General features: G+C 34.9%; 1 protein-coding gene across 2 annotated transcripts in view; it reads left to right on the forward strand.

Annotated features, from left to right (window-relative positions):
• The window catches only part of NT1 (Neurotrophin 1), a 45192-nt gene extending 30588 nt beyond the window's left edge, over nucleotides 1-14604 (forward strand). Inside the window, exons 2-7 of one of the 2 annotated variants that reach the window (XM_075305448.1) lie at nucleotides 5171-5620; nucleotides 5694-6823; nucleotides 12170-12301; nucleotides 12361-12510; nucleotides 12576-13218; nucleotides 13304-13883. In XM_075305448.1, the coding sequence (XP_075161563.1) occupies nucleotides 5183-5620; nucleotides 5694-6823; nucleotides 12170-12301; nucleotides 12361-12510; nucleotides 12576-13218; nucleotides 13304-13747 (2937 nt within the window). In that variant the 5' untranslated portion in view covers nucleotides 5171-5182 and the 3' untranslated portion in view covers nucleotides 13748-13883. Of the gene's footprint in view, nucleotides 1-5170; nucleotides 5621-5693; nucleotides 6824-12169; nucleotides 12302-12360; nucleotides 12511-12575 lie in introns of both variants that reach the window. The other variant, XM_075305447.1, reaches the window with a different exon arrangement.
• The last annotated feature ends 2805 nt before the right edge of the window (nucleotides 14605-17409 follow it).

A 17409-nucleotide genomic window follows, 5' to 3' on the forward strand; every position in this document is an offset into this window, starting at 1 on the left:
AGATAATAACGATTATAGTGATTAATGGCAGAACTTTGATCTGCAGATAAACGTGGGAAATTCAAAAAAGGAAAACGCGATATGTTTACCTTTAACTTTAATTTTTAATATCAATAATTTTCTTTTAGTTATATCTTACTGCAAAAGGTAAGCAAATACACGCAGAGAAGGAATATGATCACCTCAAACATGTTTCAAGAGCAAAATGTTATTTTTGTATGGTGACCATGTAACATGTTTGTCACTAAAATGTTATTTTCTCGTCAAATATAACCTGTTTGCCGAAATCAGATACATGATTTCCGAGAAAATAATATGGTTGCGAAAACCATGTTACATGGTCACCACTCAAAAATAACATTTTGCTCTTAAAACATGTTTGAGGTGATCATATTCCTTTTCTGGGTGTAGTTGAGGTGGAAAAACTACACCCAGAAAAAAGTGACCCCTTCTTTAAGTTAAAATGAACTCATTGTGAAGAAACTTGAACTTCGTATAGCGCCAAAGACATTTTTATTTGTTTGAACGATGTGATTTTCGTAGAAATTAGGTATAATGCATTCCATATATTAGTTAACATTTTCCTATATTTATGTACCACTATACTACAGAATGAAAAAAATTAACTGATTTGAATTCATATATGGAATGATTTTATTGAAATTTTTTCATTCATTTGGACAAATCTTACATATTTGTGGTAAAACTTTTACATCATAATTAGAACTGCTTACCTTCATTTTTAAATATAATTTTATTTATTTATATAAGCAATTTTATCTTCAATAAAAGACAAGTTTTATATATATATATATATTGAATATATTTATTAAGAATCAACAGTATCGACTGTCCTTGAAATATTAGTTTATTATTCCACTATTTCCAATTTCCATGTGATATTATCAACTGTAAAACGCACTTTTTCTTCTTCTTCTTGTACTTTTCACTTTTAATAAGTTGCTGCCTAACGATTTTGTCCTCCTTTTACAATTTCAATACCTACAAATATAAACAATCATAAACCATTCTTGATACAAAAGGTTAGCGTCACCGAATATTACCTGATAATTGAGGATTCCAAAATGAAGACAAATGAAATGAACATTGATAGATTTATTTTCAAAAAACGAACATTTTTCTCACTAATTTAAAATAACAAATATTTTATATATTTTATTTGTTATTTATTATATTATTTTACCATATTATTTTTTAACAATCTCTCCGTATACCACAACAACGCGATTCCAACTAAAAAAACAGCCACCGTGGTGCAATGGTTAGCATGCCCGCCTTGCATACACAAGGTCGTGGGTTCGATTCCTGCTACGACCGAACACCAAAAAGTTTTTCAGCGGTGAATTATCCCACCTCAGTAATGCTGGTGACATTTCTGAGGGTTTCAAAGCTTCTCTAAGTGGTTTCACTGGAATGTGGAACGCCGTTCGGACTCGGCTATAAAAAGGAGGTCCCTTGTCATTGAGCTTAACATGGAATCGGGCAGCACTCAGTGATAAGAGAGAAGTTCACCACTGTGGTATCACAATGGACTGAATAGTCTAAGTGAGCTTGATACATCGGGCTGCCACATAACCTAACCTAACCTAACCTAACTAAAACAAGTATATACAGCAGTAAGTTCGGCCGGGCCGAATCTTCAATACCCACCACCATGAACCAAATATTAGGGTTTCCTTTGAAATTTCATGAGGGCTTGAGGACTTGAGGACACTTCCCGAAGATAAATTTAAAGATTTCACCTATGAAGACTATATCAGATTCTGGATTTATAAGAACCATTTTTGTTTGAGTTTTAGAGGAATCATTAACATCTCTTGTAAGTGTGCAAGAAAATTATAAAATAACGTCTTGGTTTGAAATCTTAAATCTGTAGAAGTAAAATCTGGAAATTTTACATTGAGTTTCAAGCAATTTTCATGATCAGTGCACCTTCTACACCCTCAAAAAGTGAAGTCGGTCTATATGGAGGCATTACCAAATGGACCGATAAAAACTTAATCCGATACACGTTTTTGTGAGCCTAAAATACCAGAATATTTACAATTTCAGGCATATCAAATAAAAACTACGGTTTCTAGAAACCCAAGGGGTTTAATCGGGAGATTGTTCTTATGGGGGCTATACTAAAATATGGACCGATACTCACCATTTTCGGCACACCGCTTTGTGACCCGAAAATACCTCTAGATTTCCAATTTCAGGCAAATAGAATAAAAACTTCGGATTCTAGAAGCCCAAGAAGTAAAATTGGGAAATCGATCTATATGGGGGCTATACCAAAATATGGACCGATGCTCACAATTTTCGGCACACCTCTTTATGGTCCTAAAATACCTCTAGATTTCCAATTTCAGACAAATTGGATAAAAACTACGGTTTCTATAAGCCCAAGACCCCAAATCGGGAGATCGGTCTATATGGGGGATATACCAAAATATGGACCGATACTCACAATTTTTGGCACACGTATTTGTGGTCCTACAATACCTCTATATTTCCAATTTCAGGTAAATTTAATAAAAACTGCGGTTTCTATAAGCCCAAGAAGTAAAATCGGGAGATCGGTCTATATGGGGGCTATACCAAAATATGGACCGATACTCACAATTTTTGGCACACATATTTGTGGTCCTACAATACCTCTAGATTTCCAATTTCAGATAAATTGAATAAAAACTGCGGTTTCTATAAGCCCAAGAAGTAAAATCGGGAGATCGGTCTATATGGGGGCTATACCAAAATATGGACCGATACTCACAATTTTTGGCGCACGTATTTGTGGTCCTACAATACCTCTAGATTTCCAATTTCAGGTAAATTGAATAAAAACTGCGTTTTCTATAAGCCCAAGAAGTAAAATCGGGAGATCGGTCTATATGGGGGCTATACCAAAATATGGACCGATACTCACAATTTTTGGCACACGTATTTGTGGTCCTACAATACCTCTAGATTTCCAATTTCAGGTAAATTGAATAAAAACTGCGGTTTCTATAAGCCCAAGAAATAAAATCGGGAGATCGGTCTATATGGGGGCTATACCAAAACGTGCACCGGTACTCACCATTTTTGGCACACCTCTTTATGGTCATCAAATACCTCCAGATTTCAAATTTCAGGCAAATTGGATAAAAACTACGATTTCTATAAGCCCAAGACCCCAAATCGGGAGGTCGGTTTATATGGGGACTATATCAAAACCTGGACCGATATAGCCCATCTTCGAACTTGACCTGCCTGCAGACAAAAGACGAGCTTGTGCAAAATTTCAGCACGATTGCTTCATTATTGAAGACTGTAGCGTGATTACAACAGACAGACAGACAGACAGACGGACAGACGGACATCGTTATATCGTCTTAGAATTTCTCCCTGATCAAGAATATATATACTTTATATAGTGGGAAATCGATATTTCGATGTGTTACAAACGGAATGACAAACTTATTATACCCCCGTCACCATTCTATGGTGGTGGGTATAAAAATACAGTGTTTTACTTTGTTGTATTTCGCATTAGCCACACTGTAGATTTCAAATTTAAGAAAATGTATGTGTTACTTTTTATAACTTTAACCATAGGATTAAAGGATAATAACATAGTCATTCCGTTTATAACATAACGAAATATTTGTCTCAGACCACATAAGGTAGATATATTCTGGGTCGTAGTGAAATGAATCAAGCTATCGGCTTAAAACTTATTACATGTAGTTTTTATACCCAACACATTTGATGGGGGTATATTAACTTTGTCATTCCGTTTGTAACACATCGAAATATTGCTCTAAGACCCCATAAAGTATATATATTCTGGGTCGTGGTGAAATTCTGAGTCGATCTGAGCATGTCCGTCCGTCTGTTGAAATCACGCTAACTTCCGAACGAAACAAGCTATCGACTTGAAACTTTGCACAAGTAGTTGTTATTGATGTAGATCGGATGGTATTGCAAATGGGCCATATAGGTCCACTTTTACGTACAGCCCCCATATAAACGGACCCCCAAATTTGGATTGCGATTGCTCTAAGAGAAGACAATTTCATCCGATCCGGCTGAAATTTAGAACGTGGTATTAGTATATGGTCTCTAACAACCATGCAAAAATTGGTCCATATCGGTCCATAATTAGATTTAGCCCCCATATAAATCGATCCGTAGATTTGTCCTCCGGAGCCTCTTGGAGGAGCAAAATTCATCCGATCCGGTTGAAATTTGGAACATGGTGTTAGAATGTGGTCTCTACCAAACACGCAAGAATTGGTCCATATCGGTCCATAATTATATATAGCCCCCATATAAACCGTTCCCCAGATGTGATCTCCGGAGCCTCTTGGAGGAGCAAAATTCATCCGATCCGGTTGAAATTTGCAACGTGGTGTTAGTATAAGGCCGCTCATAACCATGCCAAAATTGTTCCATATCGGTCTATAGTTATATATAGCCGATCCCCAATCACACAAAAATTGGTCCATATCGGTTCATAATCATGGTTGCCACTACCACAATTTTATTTTTATAGAAAACATTGTCTAAATGTTATTTCTATAGAAAATTTGGTGAAAATTTTATTTCTATAAAAAATTTTGTCAAAGTTTTACTTCTACAGAAAATTTTGTCAAAATTTTACTTCTATAGAAAATTTTGTCAAAATTTTATTTCTATAGAAAATTTTGTCAAAATTTTATTTCTATAGAACATATTTTGACAAAATTTTATTTCTATAGAAAATTTTGTCAAAATTTTATTTCTATAGAACATATTTTCCAAATTTTATTTCTATAGAAAATTTTGTCAAAATTTTACTTCTATAGAAAATGTTGTCAAAATTTTATTTCTATAGAAACTTTAAACTTAATTATATACGTATTTAATCGGCCTTTTTGTAGTTTAATATATACCACGTATGGACTATGTGGTATATATTACGGTGTTAGGAAGTTTGAAGATACCTTGCCATCGGCAAGTGTTGCCGCAACCGAAGTAATTCGATTGTGGATGACAGTCTTCAGTAGAAGTTTCTACGCAATCCATGGTGGAGGGTTCATAAGCTTCGGCCTGGCCGAACTTACGGCCGTATATACTTGTTTGAGTATAGTACACTCTTAGTATTTAGTCTTATGTTTTTTTTTCTTTTTGATTTCAGTTAATTGACACCATGAAAATGGGTCAATCGTTTAGATGCATATTTTGGGCCACACTCTATTGTGTTCTCTATTTAGTAACTGCGACAGATGAGGATTTAATGGATTTCGATTTTGGTGATCTAAAAGATGTCGATTGGAATTATGATAATCAAAATAGCCAAGAATTATTCACAAAGTCAACCACGAAACCTGAGGAAAATTCCATAACATTCGACGATGATTTGGATCTATTGGATGATCAGGATGAAAAAGTGCATCCATTCGATTGGAGAGAAAAACTTTTAAGAACGGCAATGTCCAAGGCTTTAAGGAATAAAGCGGTAAGACAAAAATTCATAGAAGTTATGCCAATATTGAGGGTTTTATCAAGGCAACAAAAACTAGCATTGTCGGCCTTAATAACAGCACAAATAAGTGCCAAAAAGGGTCATGAATTGAAATTGGATCAGGTGAGTAGAATTAAATAATTAAAATAATGGATTTTTGATTTATATTAAAATAATTAAAAATTTCCTCTATAAGGTTCGCATGATGTTTGGCGATGATAAAAGTCTCATTTTACCTGTGGTCTATGATATTGCAAATTTGATTAAGAATTCTGCCAAAAAATATATTGAATTCGATTATACCCTACAAGATTTGGCCAATTTCGCTAAACCCAAGGCTGAAGCTGACAGAAGAAAATTGGAGTTATCATCTGTGGAATTAAGCGATGATGATAACACTGTGGGTGTTGCTACATTACCTTATACAGCAAATGAATCCAAAGAAGATGAAATGGACGATTTTATGGATGCTGGGGAAGAAGAAGAAGAGTACTTAGATCCTATGGAAATAAATAAGGAATTGCAAAAGGCAATAACGGGTAAACCTCAACTAACAACGGAACATATTCCAATAATGGTTGCCGACAAGAAGAAGAAAATCACTGAGACAAAAGAAACAAGTCAAGAGGTCATTGTAGATGATCCCATTAAAATCAATATGGAATTACAAAAGGACGTTCCTACATTGGAATTATTAAAGGGTAGTGTCCCAATTCCAAGTTCGGAAAAATTGATTATATCAAAAACCACCCCCACTCCTCTTAGGCGGACACGTAGAGCTACAGAAAATCGAGAACTAATTCATAAATTAGTAAGATCTGTTCCCTTGTCGGTAAATGAAGCCGATTTGCAAAGAGGATTGGCAGGACGAACTTTAAAACTTAACACCACTGCCTTCGCTTCCCCGAAAGAGTCCACATTAAAACCCACAACCACAGCAGAACCTACAGCTGAGACAATACTACCCAATGGGGAAAATCTAGAACCTTATCAGTTGGTAGAGGATTTAGCGTTTGCTAGCTTAAATGGTTCCGAAATTCTTTTAAGCGGTGATGAAGAATCCAAAACAGAGGATGATGTAACTCCCGATACTGACGAACCTCAAGGTGAAACCCTACCCACTCCAGAGGAGTTAATAGCCGGGCCACGTTATCGGATATCTGCAAATAAAATTATCAATATGAGATCGTCTGGATCTTCGCCCAAGGGAAAACGTGTTCTGGCGAAGACCCGAGGACGTCCAGTTAAGGGTAGCGGTGTTTTACCGCCCAAGAAATGTGAACGTTTCACTGCCTCAATGTGCATACGAACTGAAGATTATCCCATGTAAGCTATTTCACAATTGAAGAAGCCTGGGCATAGGGTTATATGGATTTTTTATTCCTGTACAAAAAAACAAAACACCTTTAACTTTTCCTATTTTTGGGATTTATTTATTTTAAATTGTAGTTAGTTTTAGTTTCTTTTAGTTGTATGTTTTTAATTTATTTAACATTGAGATTATTTCTTACCTAATGAGATTTCGTTAAATGCTTTGATTCCAATAGCCCAGGATGATGGGGCACAAATGCTGGAGTTTTATAGTCTGACATTTTATGCAACGTGCAATTTACAAGGCCCATCTCATAATTGACAAAGAAAATGTATTGAATATTAGAGTTTTTTATTTAGTTTGCATTTTATTGTACACAGAAATACACTTTCTGATTCAATGTCTAAATTAATCATTCAAATTATTCAATGTCTAAATTAATCAATTACTTGCCTCACGACAATGAATGATATCACAAAATTAATTAAAAATAAAAAAAGAAGTGTATACAGCACTAAGTTCGGCCGGATCTTAAATACCCACCATGAACCAAATATTAGGGTTTCCTTTGAAATTTCAGGAGGGCTTGAGGACACTTCCCGAAGATAAATTTAAAGATTTTACCTATGAGGACTATATCAGATTCTGGATTTATAAGAACCATTTTTGTTTGAATTTTAGAGGAATCATTAACATCTCTTGTAAGTGTGCAAGAAAATTATAAAAAAACGTCTTGATTTGAAATCTTAAATCTGTAGAAGTAAAATCTGGAAATTTTACATTAAGTTTCAAGCCATTTTCATGATCAGTGCGCCTTCTACACCCTCAAGAAGTGAAGTCGGTCTATATGGAGGCATTACCAAATGGACCGATAAAAACTTAATCCGATACACGTTTTTGTGAGTCTAAAATACCAGAATATTTACAATTTCAGGCAAATCAGATAAAAACTACGGTTTCTAGAAACCCAAGGAGTTAAATCGGGAGATCGTTCTTATGGGGGCTATACTAAAATATGGACCGATACTCACCGTTTTCGGCACACCTCTTTATGACCCGAAAATATCTCTAGATTTCCAATTTCAGGCAAATAGGATAAAAACTTCGCATTCTAGAAGCCTAAGAAGTAAAATCGGGAAATCGGTCTATATGGGGACTATACCAAAATATGGACCGATACTCACCATTTTCAGCACACCTCTTTATGGTCCCAAAATACCTCTAGATTGCTAATTTCAGACAAATTGGATAAAAACTACGGTACCATATCAAAACATGGACCAATACTCACAATTTTTGGCACACGTATTAGTGGTCCTACAATACCTCGAGATTTCCAATTTCAGGTAAATTGAATAAAAACTGCGGTTTCTATAAGCCAAAGAAGTAAAATCGGGAGATCGGTTTATATGGGGGCTATACCAAAATATGGACCGATACTCACAATGTTTGGCACACGTATTTGTGCTTCTACAATACCTCTAGATTTCCAATTTCAGGAAAATTGGATAAAAACTACGGATTCTAGAAGCACAAGAAGTTAAATCGGGAGATCGGTCTATATGGGGGCTATACCACAACATGGACCGATACTCAGCATTTTTGGCACACCTATAATATAAAATACCTCTAGATTTAAAATTTCAGGCAAATTGGATAAAAACTATGATTTCTATAAGCCCAAGACCCCAAATCGGAAGGTCGGTTTATGTGGGGACTATATCAAAATCTGGACCGATATAGCCCATCTTCGAACTTGACCTGCCTGCAGACAAAAGACGAGTTTGTGCAAAATTTCAGCACGATTGCTTCATTATTGCAGACTGTAGCGTGATTACAGACAGACAGACAGACAGACAGACGGACATCGTTATATCGTCTTAGAATAGTTGGAAATCGATATTTCGATGTGTTACAAACGGAATGACAAACTTATTATATCCCCGTTACCATTCTTACCGTTACCAAAATGTTATCTTTTCCGAGATTTATTATGCTGAAACCTAATGAATCTTAATCCCGTATACAACCTTTTACAGACCAAACTCATATATTTTCTTATTTGTTATACCCTCCACCATAGGATGGGGGTATATTAACTTTGTCATTCCGTTTGTAATACATCGAAATATTGCTCTAAGATCCCATAAAGTATATATATTCTGGGTCGTGGTGAAATTCTGAGTCGATCTGAGCATGTCCGTCCGTCCGTCTGTTGAAATCACGCTATCGACTTGAAACGTGGCACAAGTAGTTGTTATTGAGATAGGTTGGATGGTATTGCAAATGGGCCATATCGGTCCACTTTTACGTATAGCCCCCATATAAAGGGACCCTCAGATTTGGCTTGCGAAACCTCTAAGAGAAGCATATTTCATCCGATCCGGCTGAAATTTGGTACATGATGTTGGTATATGGTCACTAACAACCATGCAAAAATTGGTCCACATCGGTCCATAATTATATATAGCCCCCATATAAACCGATCCCCAGATTTGACTTGCGGAGCCTCTAAGAGAAGCAAATTTAATCCGATCCGGTTGAAATTTGGAAGATGGTGTTAGTATATGGTCTCTAACAGCCATGCAAAAATTGGTCCATATCGGTCATTAATTATATATAGCCCCTATATAAACCGATCCCCAGATTTGGTTTGTGGAGCCTCTAAGAGAAGCATATTTCATCCGATCCGTCTGAAATTTGGTACATGGTGTTGGTATATGGTCTCTAACAATCATGCAAAATTTGGTCCACATAGGTCCATAATTATATATAACCCCCATATAAACCTATCCCCAGATTTGGCTTGCGGAGCCTCAAAGAGAAGCAAATTTTATCCGATCCGGCTGAAATTTGGTACATGATGTTGGTATATGGTCTCTAACAACCGTGCCAGAATTGGTCCACATCTGTTCATAATTATATATATCCCCCATATAAACCGATCCCCAGATTTGGCTTGCGAAGTCTCCAAGAGAAACAAATTTCATAAAAGCCGGTTGTAATTTGGAACATGGTGTTAGTATATGATCTTTAACAACCGTGCCAGAATTGGTCCATATCGGTCCATAATTATATATAGCCCCCATATAAAACGTTCTCCAGATTTCACCTCCGGAGCCTCTTGGAGGAGCAAAAGTCATCCGATCCGATTCAAATGTGGAACGTGGTATTAGTATATGGTCTCTAACATCCATGCAAAAATTGGTCCACATAGGTTTATAATTATATATAGCTCCCATATAAACCGATCTCCAGATTTGGATTGCGGAGCCTCTAAGAGAAGCAAATTTTATCCCATCCGGTTCAAATTTGGAACGTGGTGTTAGTATATGGCCGCTAACAACCATTCCAAAAGTGGTTCATATCAGTCTATAGTTATATATAGCCGATCCCCAATCACACAAAAATTGGTCCATATCGGTTCATAATCATGGTTGCCACCAGGGATGGAAAATGCAGTACTATAGTACTTTTTCACCCCGGTCAGTACCGTAGTACCCCCGCGAATGATTTAGTACCTTTTGTGTAGACATTTTTTCTGATATTAAAATATTTTGAGAAAGTCTTTGTCAACCTTATTTATTAGTCTTTTACAAATTTGGCAAAACAGACAAGTTCATGCAGGAAGAAAATCTCGATTTTGTAAAAGCCATTGAAAAAAAACACGATTTTATTGAGTTTCAAGAATGTTTTAGTCAACAAAAGCATGCGATTCTATATTATCGAATTTTTATTTCGGTGGAAAATTTTCTCAAAATTTTTTGCAAAATGTTACTTTTATAGAAAATTTTGTAAAAATTTTATGTCTATAGAAAATTTTGTAAAAATTTTATTTCTTTAGGAAATTTTGTCAAAATTTTATTTTTATTGAAAATTTTTGCAAAATTTTATATCTATAAAAAATTTTTACAAAAAAATTTTAGCAAAATTTTATTTCTATAGAATATTTTCTCAAAAAAATTTTTTTTTATAGAAATTTTTGTCAAAACTTTATTTCTATAGAAAATTTTGTCAAAATTTTATTTTCTTTACAATTTTTGACAATAATCTTCCAGTGGAATTTTTGTTGAAATTTAGTAAAAAGTACCTTTTCGATCAAAAAATACCTTCTTTGTACATTCTTAAAAATTGTATTTTCCATCCCTGGTTGCCACTCGAGCCAAAAATAATCTACCAAAATTTTATTTCTATAGAAAATTTTGTCAAAATTTTATTTCTATAGAAAATTTTATCAAAATTTTATTTCTATAGAAAATTTTGTTAAAATTTCATTTCTATAGAAAATTTTGTTTAAATTTCATTTCTATAGAACATTTTGTCAAAACTTTATTTCTATAGAAAATTTTTTCAAAATTTTATTTCTATAGAAAATTTTGTCAAAATTTTATTTCTATAGAAAATTTTGTCAAATTGAATTATATACGTATTTAATCGGTCTTGTTTTGCGTTTCCTCAAGCGTTACCGCAACCTAAGTAATTCGATTGTGGATGGCAGTGTTTAGAAGAAGTTACTACGCAATCCATGGTGGAGGGTACATAAGCTTCGGCCTGGCCGAACTTACGGCCGTATATACTTGTTTTTTAATTGTCTTTTAAAGAATTTTTTGCGCACATTTTTAGGCTACTTTAAATTTTTACAGCAATCTAAGTCTTGTATTGATGAAACGTATTATAGAAACCACCATCCACTGTCCCAAAATTCCTGTTTGTATACATGCTAAAAGTTTTAACGGAATTTGTAGAATGTAAACATTTTAGAACTTAAGAAAGAAAAAGAAATTAATAAATTATTTTAGATACGAAATGATTTTAAATTTTGTATATTAGTGTATAAATATTAAGAACATGGGAACAAATGGTTGAGGGAAAATGAATCCAGTCCCTACATATTCCTAAAAAGAAATAAACACAAGCTCATGGAAATTACCTGCACGGAATGCAATCAAGAAAGGCATTTCTAATATTAACATTAAAAAAAAGTAATAATACTGTAAATAATTATATAAATATTGAAAATATGGAAACAAATGGTTGGGAAGCCAGATCCTAAATATCCCTTATTGAACTAAAAGAGTATGGGAAAAACCTCCGCCGGAGACGGAATTAAGGTAATCACAATCAAGTTTTGCCAACTTGAGTTTGCTATAGCAAAAACAAAGACGTTCCAACACCCCAAAACGAATAATCCCCACTACGTCACTGTACCCAGCTTTATATATAATGCTTTTAACTAATCAAACAAGAGGATAGGAAAAGGTAGCACCCGGTATACGGTTACAGTTCCATATTTAATATATACAAGAATTTTTTTTTCAAATATATTTGTTTTGCCAAATTTCTAAAAATAAAATAAACAGCGACCAAATAATGGGCAGCATTCGAAGACATCGAAATGCTATGACAGCTTTATTGGCCGAGTACAATGACAAGCAGCCCCATGGTTTGGATTCTTCTGACGGGTTTGATGATTATTTCCATTCCAATAAAAGGTAGGAACACTAATATTGATGACATGAGAGTTCAATTTATTTTTATAATTTTATTTCAGGCGTGAGGATACCAACGAGGTTCAAGGTGGTCTATGTCAAAGTATAGTGCGTTATGCTCGCCCCCAAAAAGCTCGTTCTGCCTCTGGAGAATGGAAATTCATTGTCAATACTGGTCAACATACGCAGACTTTACGATTGGAAAAATGCACGTAGGTTATTTCAATCAAATGGATGAAATAATTTTCTAAGGATATTTTCATTATTATTATTCCAGAAATCCTCAGGAAAGCTGTTCATATCTATCTTCAAACTATAAATCCTATTGTTCCCAAGTCTATAATTATCATCGCCTCTTGAGTTGGGATAAAACTCGTGGTCTTCATGTGGATATTTTTAAAGTTCCCACATGTTGTTCGTGTCAAATTAATGGCATGAAGCAACAACAATTTGCTGCTGTTTTAAGTTCATATACAAAAAAGGATTTTAGCCCTGTCCATAATCGTGAGAAATATCATCATGATACTCGCGATTACGCCGAAGATGTCGAAGAGGATGATGATGATGAGGAATTTGGTTTTAGTATAAGCGGCCACAATCATTACGATGCCAATGAATTACAGTCGGGTAGTAGTAAACGAGTAAGGTCCAAACTTCCCAGCCCTACTGTAGGATCGTATCTCAGCCCTCCCGGAGATGATGAGTTTGAACAATATCCTTATAAAATACCCAGGGATACAGCAAGTGTCTATAAATCCTCGCCATCGGGAACATCATTATCATCCTCGTCGTCTACGGTAGGATCATCGAAAAAGATTTTGCGAGACTTGGCTCGACGAAGACCTCAGAAAAGTTTTTCCAGTGACTATCAACAGGCAGATCTAGAATATGCACCCAGTGAACAACACGTCCAGAGAGAGGTAAACGTTTTTGGAACACCCTACGGCAAGCAAGATCGCACACAATCGACTAAAACTAAACTTATCTATTCTGTTATCCATACAGGCAGTAGCAACGACAGCACTACGGCCATCACCACAAGCACCGGAACCATTCGTGCCCTCACGCCAAGCCCTAGCACAACAACAGGAAGACCTTTCTCTAATACCAATGCCCACCAAAAGCCATCATCACCATCACCTGGAGCAAGCAGCTCAACAGACGGTATATCAACAGAGATCGCCGGCGATGGAACCACTCTACTCGAATCATCAGTATCCCACACTGGCACAGCAACAACACCATCAATTAGCGCAGCATCATTACCAGCCCATTACTACACCAATGCATCAGGAAATGGTCGGCACAAAATCTACAGGACGCGGGTACGGATCTCATCTGTGGGAACGACAGCCAGCAACACCAAAGCGAGCACTTCCACAACGACAATCCCCGAAACGACTGAATACATCGAGACGTCACCGAAGCGCCCGATTGTACCTGCTATAACTTCGGATATATTCCGAAATCCCTATGTGACCAAATTAAATTTAACCACACAACCACCATTGTATGCTTCCAAAAATGGCAGTACAAAATCTCATCCACAACCACCAAGGCGTATTAACTACAGTTATCATCCCATTATAGATTTTTTCGAATATAATCGAAAAATTCAAGTTTCCCCTACAACATCGCCATCTACACCATCTTCAACAGTGAAACGACAAAGAGCTTCTTCTGTAAGACCTTCATCGTATCTTCTATCATCCACTCAAGTGTATCCCCATAAAATTCCCAACGCTGTAGCGACCAACATTTATCAGCCACAACAACAATCGAAACAACAAAATAAACAGTCATCCAAATTAAATGAGCGTAGAATGGGTTACGGTGCTGATGGTGAAGGTAGTAGTGTTAGTCCCCATTTTAGATTCCCCAATCAACTAGAACATGGTGATCAATCATCGCAGCAAGAACTTCCGTTTCCTTCTGTATCGACGGAAATTGAAACGGAAACAGCAGATGTTTGGCATCCTGTTATAGTGGAGAATTTCTAAAGCTCAAACTCACATAGAGATACACTCATTTACTCATTCCCTTTCTCCCTGTTTTCATTAATCTATGACCTTCGTTATACTAATGCTGCTCTAACCTTAACACTCTGATCGTAGTTACATGCCTGAGTTTAACAATTAATGAAGTATATAAAACTAGATAATCTTTAATATTAAAATCATTATTTATTTTATTTAATAATATTTATTTTATTAGTATTTACGATTGCTAGCATATCCAATGCTTTGTGGAACTAATCTTTGCAATGTACTCTATTCATTGTTATTACGTTTTATTTCCTAGTTCTATTAAGTATCAATAATACAAACATTTTTGTATAAACTTTATTTATATTTTAAAATTTTTAATAAAAATTTGCATTTTTATTTTAATAAAATATCTATTTTATAGCTATTTGACTAGAAATGCACTTGGAAAAATGTCCAGAAAGTATGCTATACTTTTTTACACACACAGAAAAAGTCTTTAAAAACAGCTGTTGCAGTAACATTTGTAGGTTTTATAATTGGACTTAAAATATTTTCAAGTACCAATACATTTCTTCCCTCTACACTACAAAATTCAAGATAATTTTTTAGACATGCAGGTGGCTGATATATATATTAAAACTAATTTCAGGGTGCAATCAATTACAAAGTGCTCGTTAATTTTATTGTTTACAAGCTCACACTAGCATTTTGGTCTATTGCATTCAGAAATAAAGTTATTCGTGATGAAATTCCAGAGTGATAGTATATTTGGCTAGATAACCACAAGGGGCTAATGTAAGGGTCCTCCAGAATCCTAGCAAAAAACGAGCTTCCAAAAAAATAGTTTGGATATCCAATTTGTGATCCGGAAATAGTGCAAATTTGGACCCAATGAATTTTACATGCATGTATCATGTCTATGCTACTTCTCATTTGGGTAACAGCATGCTATGAATGAAAGTGAAGTAACCAAACTAAAAGTTATTCAAAAACTTAAAATGTAAAGTAGTGATGATATTTTTCAAACTTGTTACTACAACCAAATGTACTTTGGGCTATAACATTTTTTTCTAAAAGTTCGAACACTTTTCACAAAAAGTACGAACGTTTTTCATAAAAAGTACGAAATTGTTTTTATCAAATATTTTTCAAAAAAAAAAGAAACAATGATTTTTTTATGTTATACATCGCTTTTATTTTCGGCATATATTTTTGTATAGATATATTTTCTTCCATTTAATTGTCCAAAACTGAAATTTTCACTTAAAATAGGCTAATTGTGACTTTCTAATACTTGTCCAAAAGGACTATGGAAAAAATTGATGGGGATCCCGGGATGCACATTAAAAGAAATTTTTGTGGATTTGTCCAAAAGGACAGCATAGAAAGTGGAAAACATCGTAGGGGGATTCTGGGATGCGTTTTAAAAGAAATGCTTGTGGAACAACTTTCAATTTGTTTTTGCTGGTATGTTACCACATGCAAAGAAAAAAAACGTTTGACAAACGTGTACCGAAAACGTTTTTCTTTTGTTAGAGTTTTTTGAATTTCTTCGAAAATTTTAAACTTTTATCACCAAAAAAAATTCGTTTGTTACAAAATTTTTATTTTTTTCAATACAAAAAAAATATTTTTAAACCAACAACACAGTCCATTTTGTTTATATCAAGCACTGTTCTTTTCTAACTTTAAGTCTTTAATAAAACACATTTTACAGTTCATATTAAAAATCTAATATAGTAGTAGGTAATGTCGAACATCTTTTCGGAATTTTCCGAACATATCTGGAATATATTTATATATTTCGGTTGAAGCAGGGCTCGAACCCACGACCCTTGGTATGTAAGCCCAACTAAATGTTTGTTTCTGTTAAATAAAGTTTGTTCAATCGGATCGTGGGCGACGCAAGCTATGCTATTTTAATATAACTTATATGGATAATTATCTATTGATGACAATAACACCTACGTAGCTCAGAGGATAGTGTGCTGGCTTATAAATTGCATGGTCCGCGGTTCGATTCTCCGTCCAGGCGAAAGGCAACATTTATAAAATTGAATAATTTCTTTTATATTGTTTGTATTACAGAAAAAGGTGCTAAGAACTAAAAAACCTCCTGGAAGTGAGAAAAATGTGAGGGAAAATGCAATTAACCAGAAAAGATTGTTTTTTGAGTTAGTCTTTATGAAATTGTTTTTATATCCTGGAAAAGAATAAACGTTTATCACAAAGAGTGAAAAGCAAATGAGAAACGAACTTTGTTTGTCTAAAATTTCGTTTGGGAGGAAAGAATTATTTTTTTTGCGTGTATGAATAAAACTTTTGTTTCTCGTTGCTCTATAAAATGCTGGAGGGTATAAAAAGAGGTTTACCAATATTTGCCTCTTTAGTTGGTTTAATTGGTGGTTTAATGTAGAGGGCTCTAAAAATAATTAAGAATCGATATAAACCAATTTTCGCATGATAATTATTTCACGTACCAAATTACATTGAAATTTGCTCCTATAAGAGGCTTCTGAACCCAACTTGAGGATCAATTTATATGGGAGCAAAATATAATTATGGCCCAATTTGTTTATTGTTATTAGAGGGCATATACATACGTCGCGAATAAAATTTAAACCGCCCTGCGACGAACGCTTCTAACCTTACCAAATTTTTATACCCTCCATCATAGGATGGGGATATATTAACTTTGTCATTCCGTTTGTAACACATCGAAATATTGGTCTAAGACCCCATAAAGTATATATATTCTGGGTCGTGGTGAAATTCTGAGTCGATCTAATCATGTCCGTCTGTCTGGCTGTCTGTTGTAATCACGCTACAGTCTTCAATAATGAAGCAATCGTGATGAATTTTCGCACAAATTCGTGTTTTGTCTGCAGGCAGGTCAAGTTCGAAGATGAGCTACATCGGTCCAGGTTTTGATATAGTCCCCATATAAACCGACCTCCGGATTTGGGGTCCTGGTCTTATAGAAACCGTAGTTTTTATCCAATTTGCCTGAAATTGGAAATCTAAAGGTATTTTAGGACGATAAAGAAGTGTGCCAAAAAAGTTGAGTATCGGTCCATGTTTTGGTATAGCCCCCATATAGACCGTTATCTCGATTTCACTTCT

Source organism: Haematobia irritans, chromosome 4 (genome assembly GCF_050003625.1).
Source record: "Haematobia irritans isolate KBUSLIRL chromosome 4, ASM5000362v1, whole genome shotgun sequence".
NCBI classification, from domain to species: Eukaryota; Metazoa; Arthropoda; class Insecta; order Diptera; family Muscidae; genus Haematobia; species Haematobia irritans.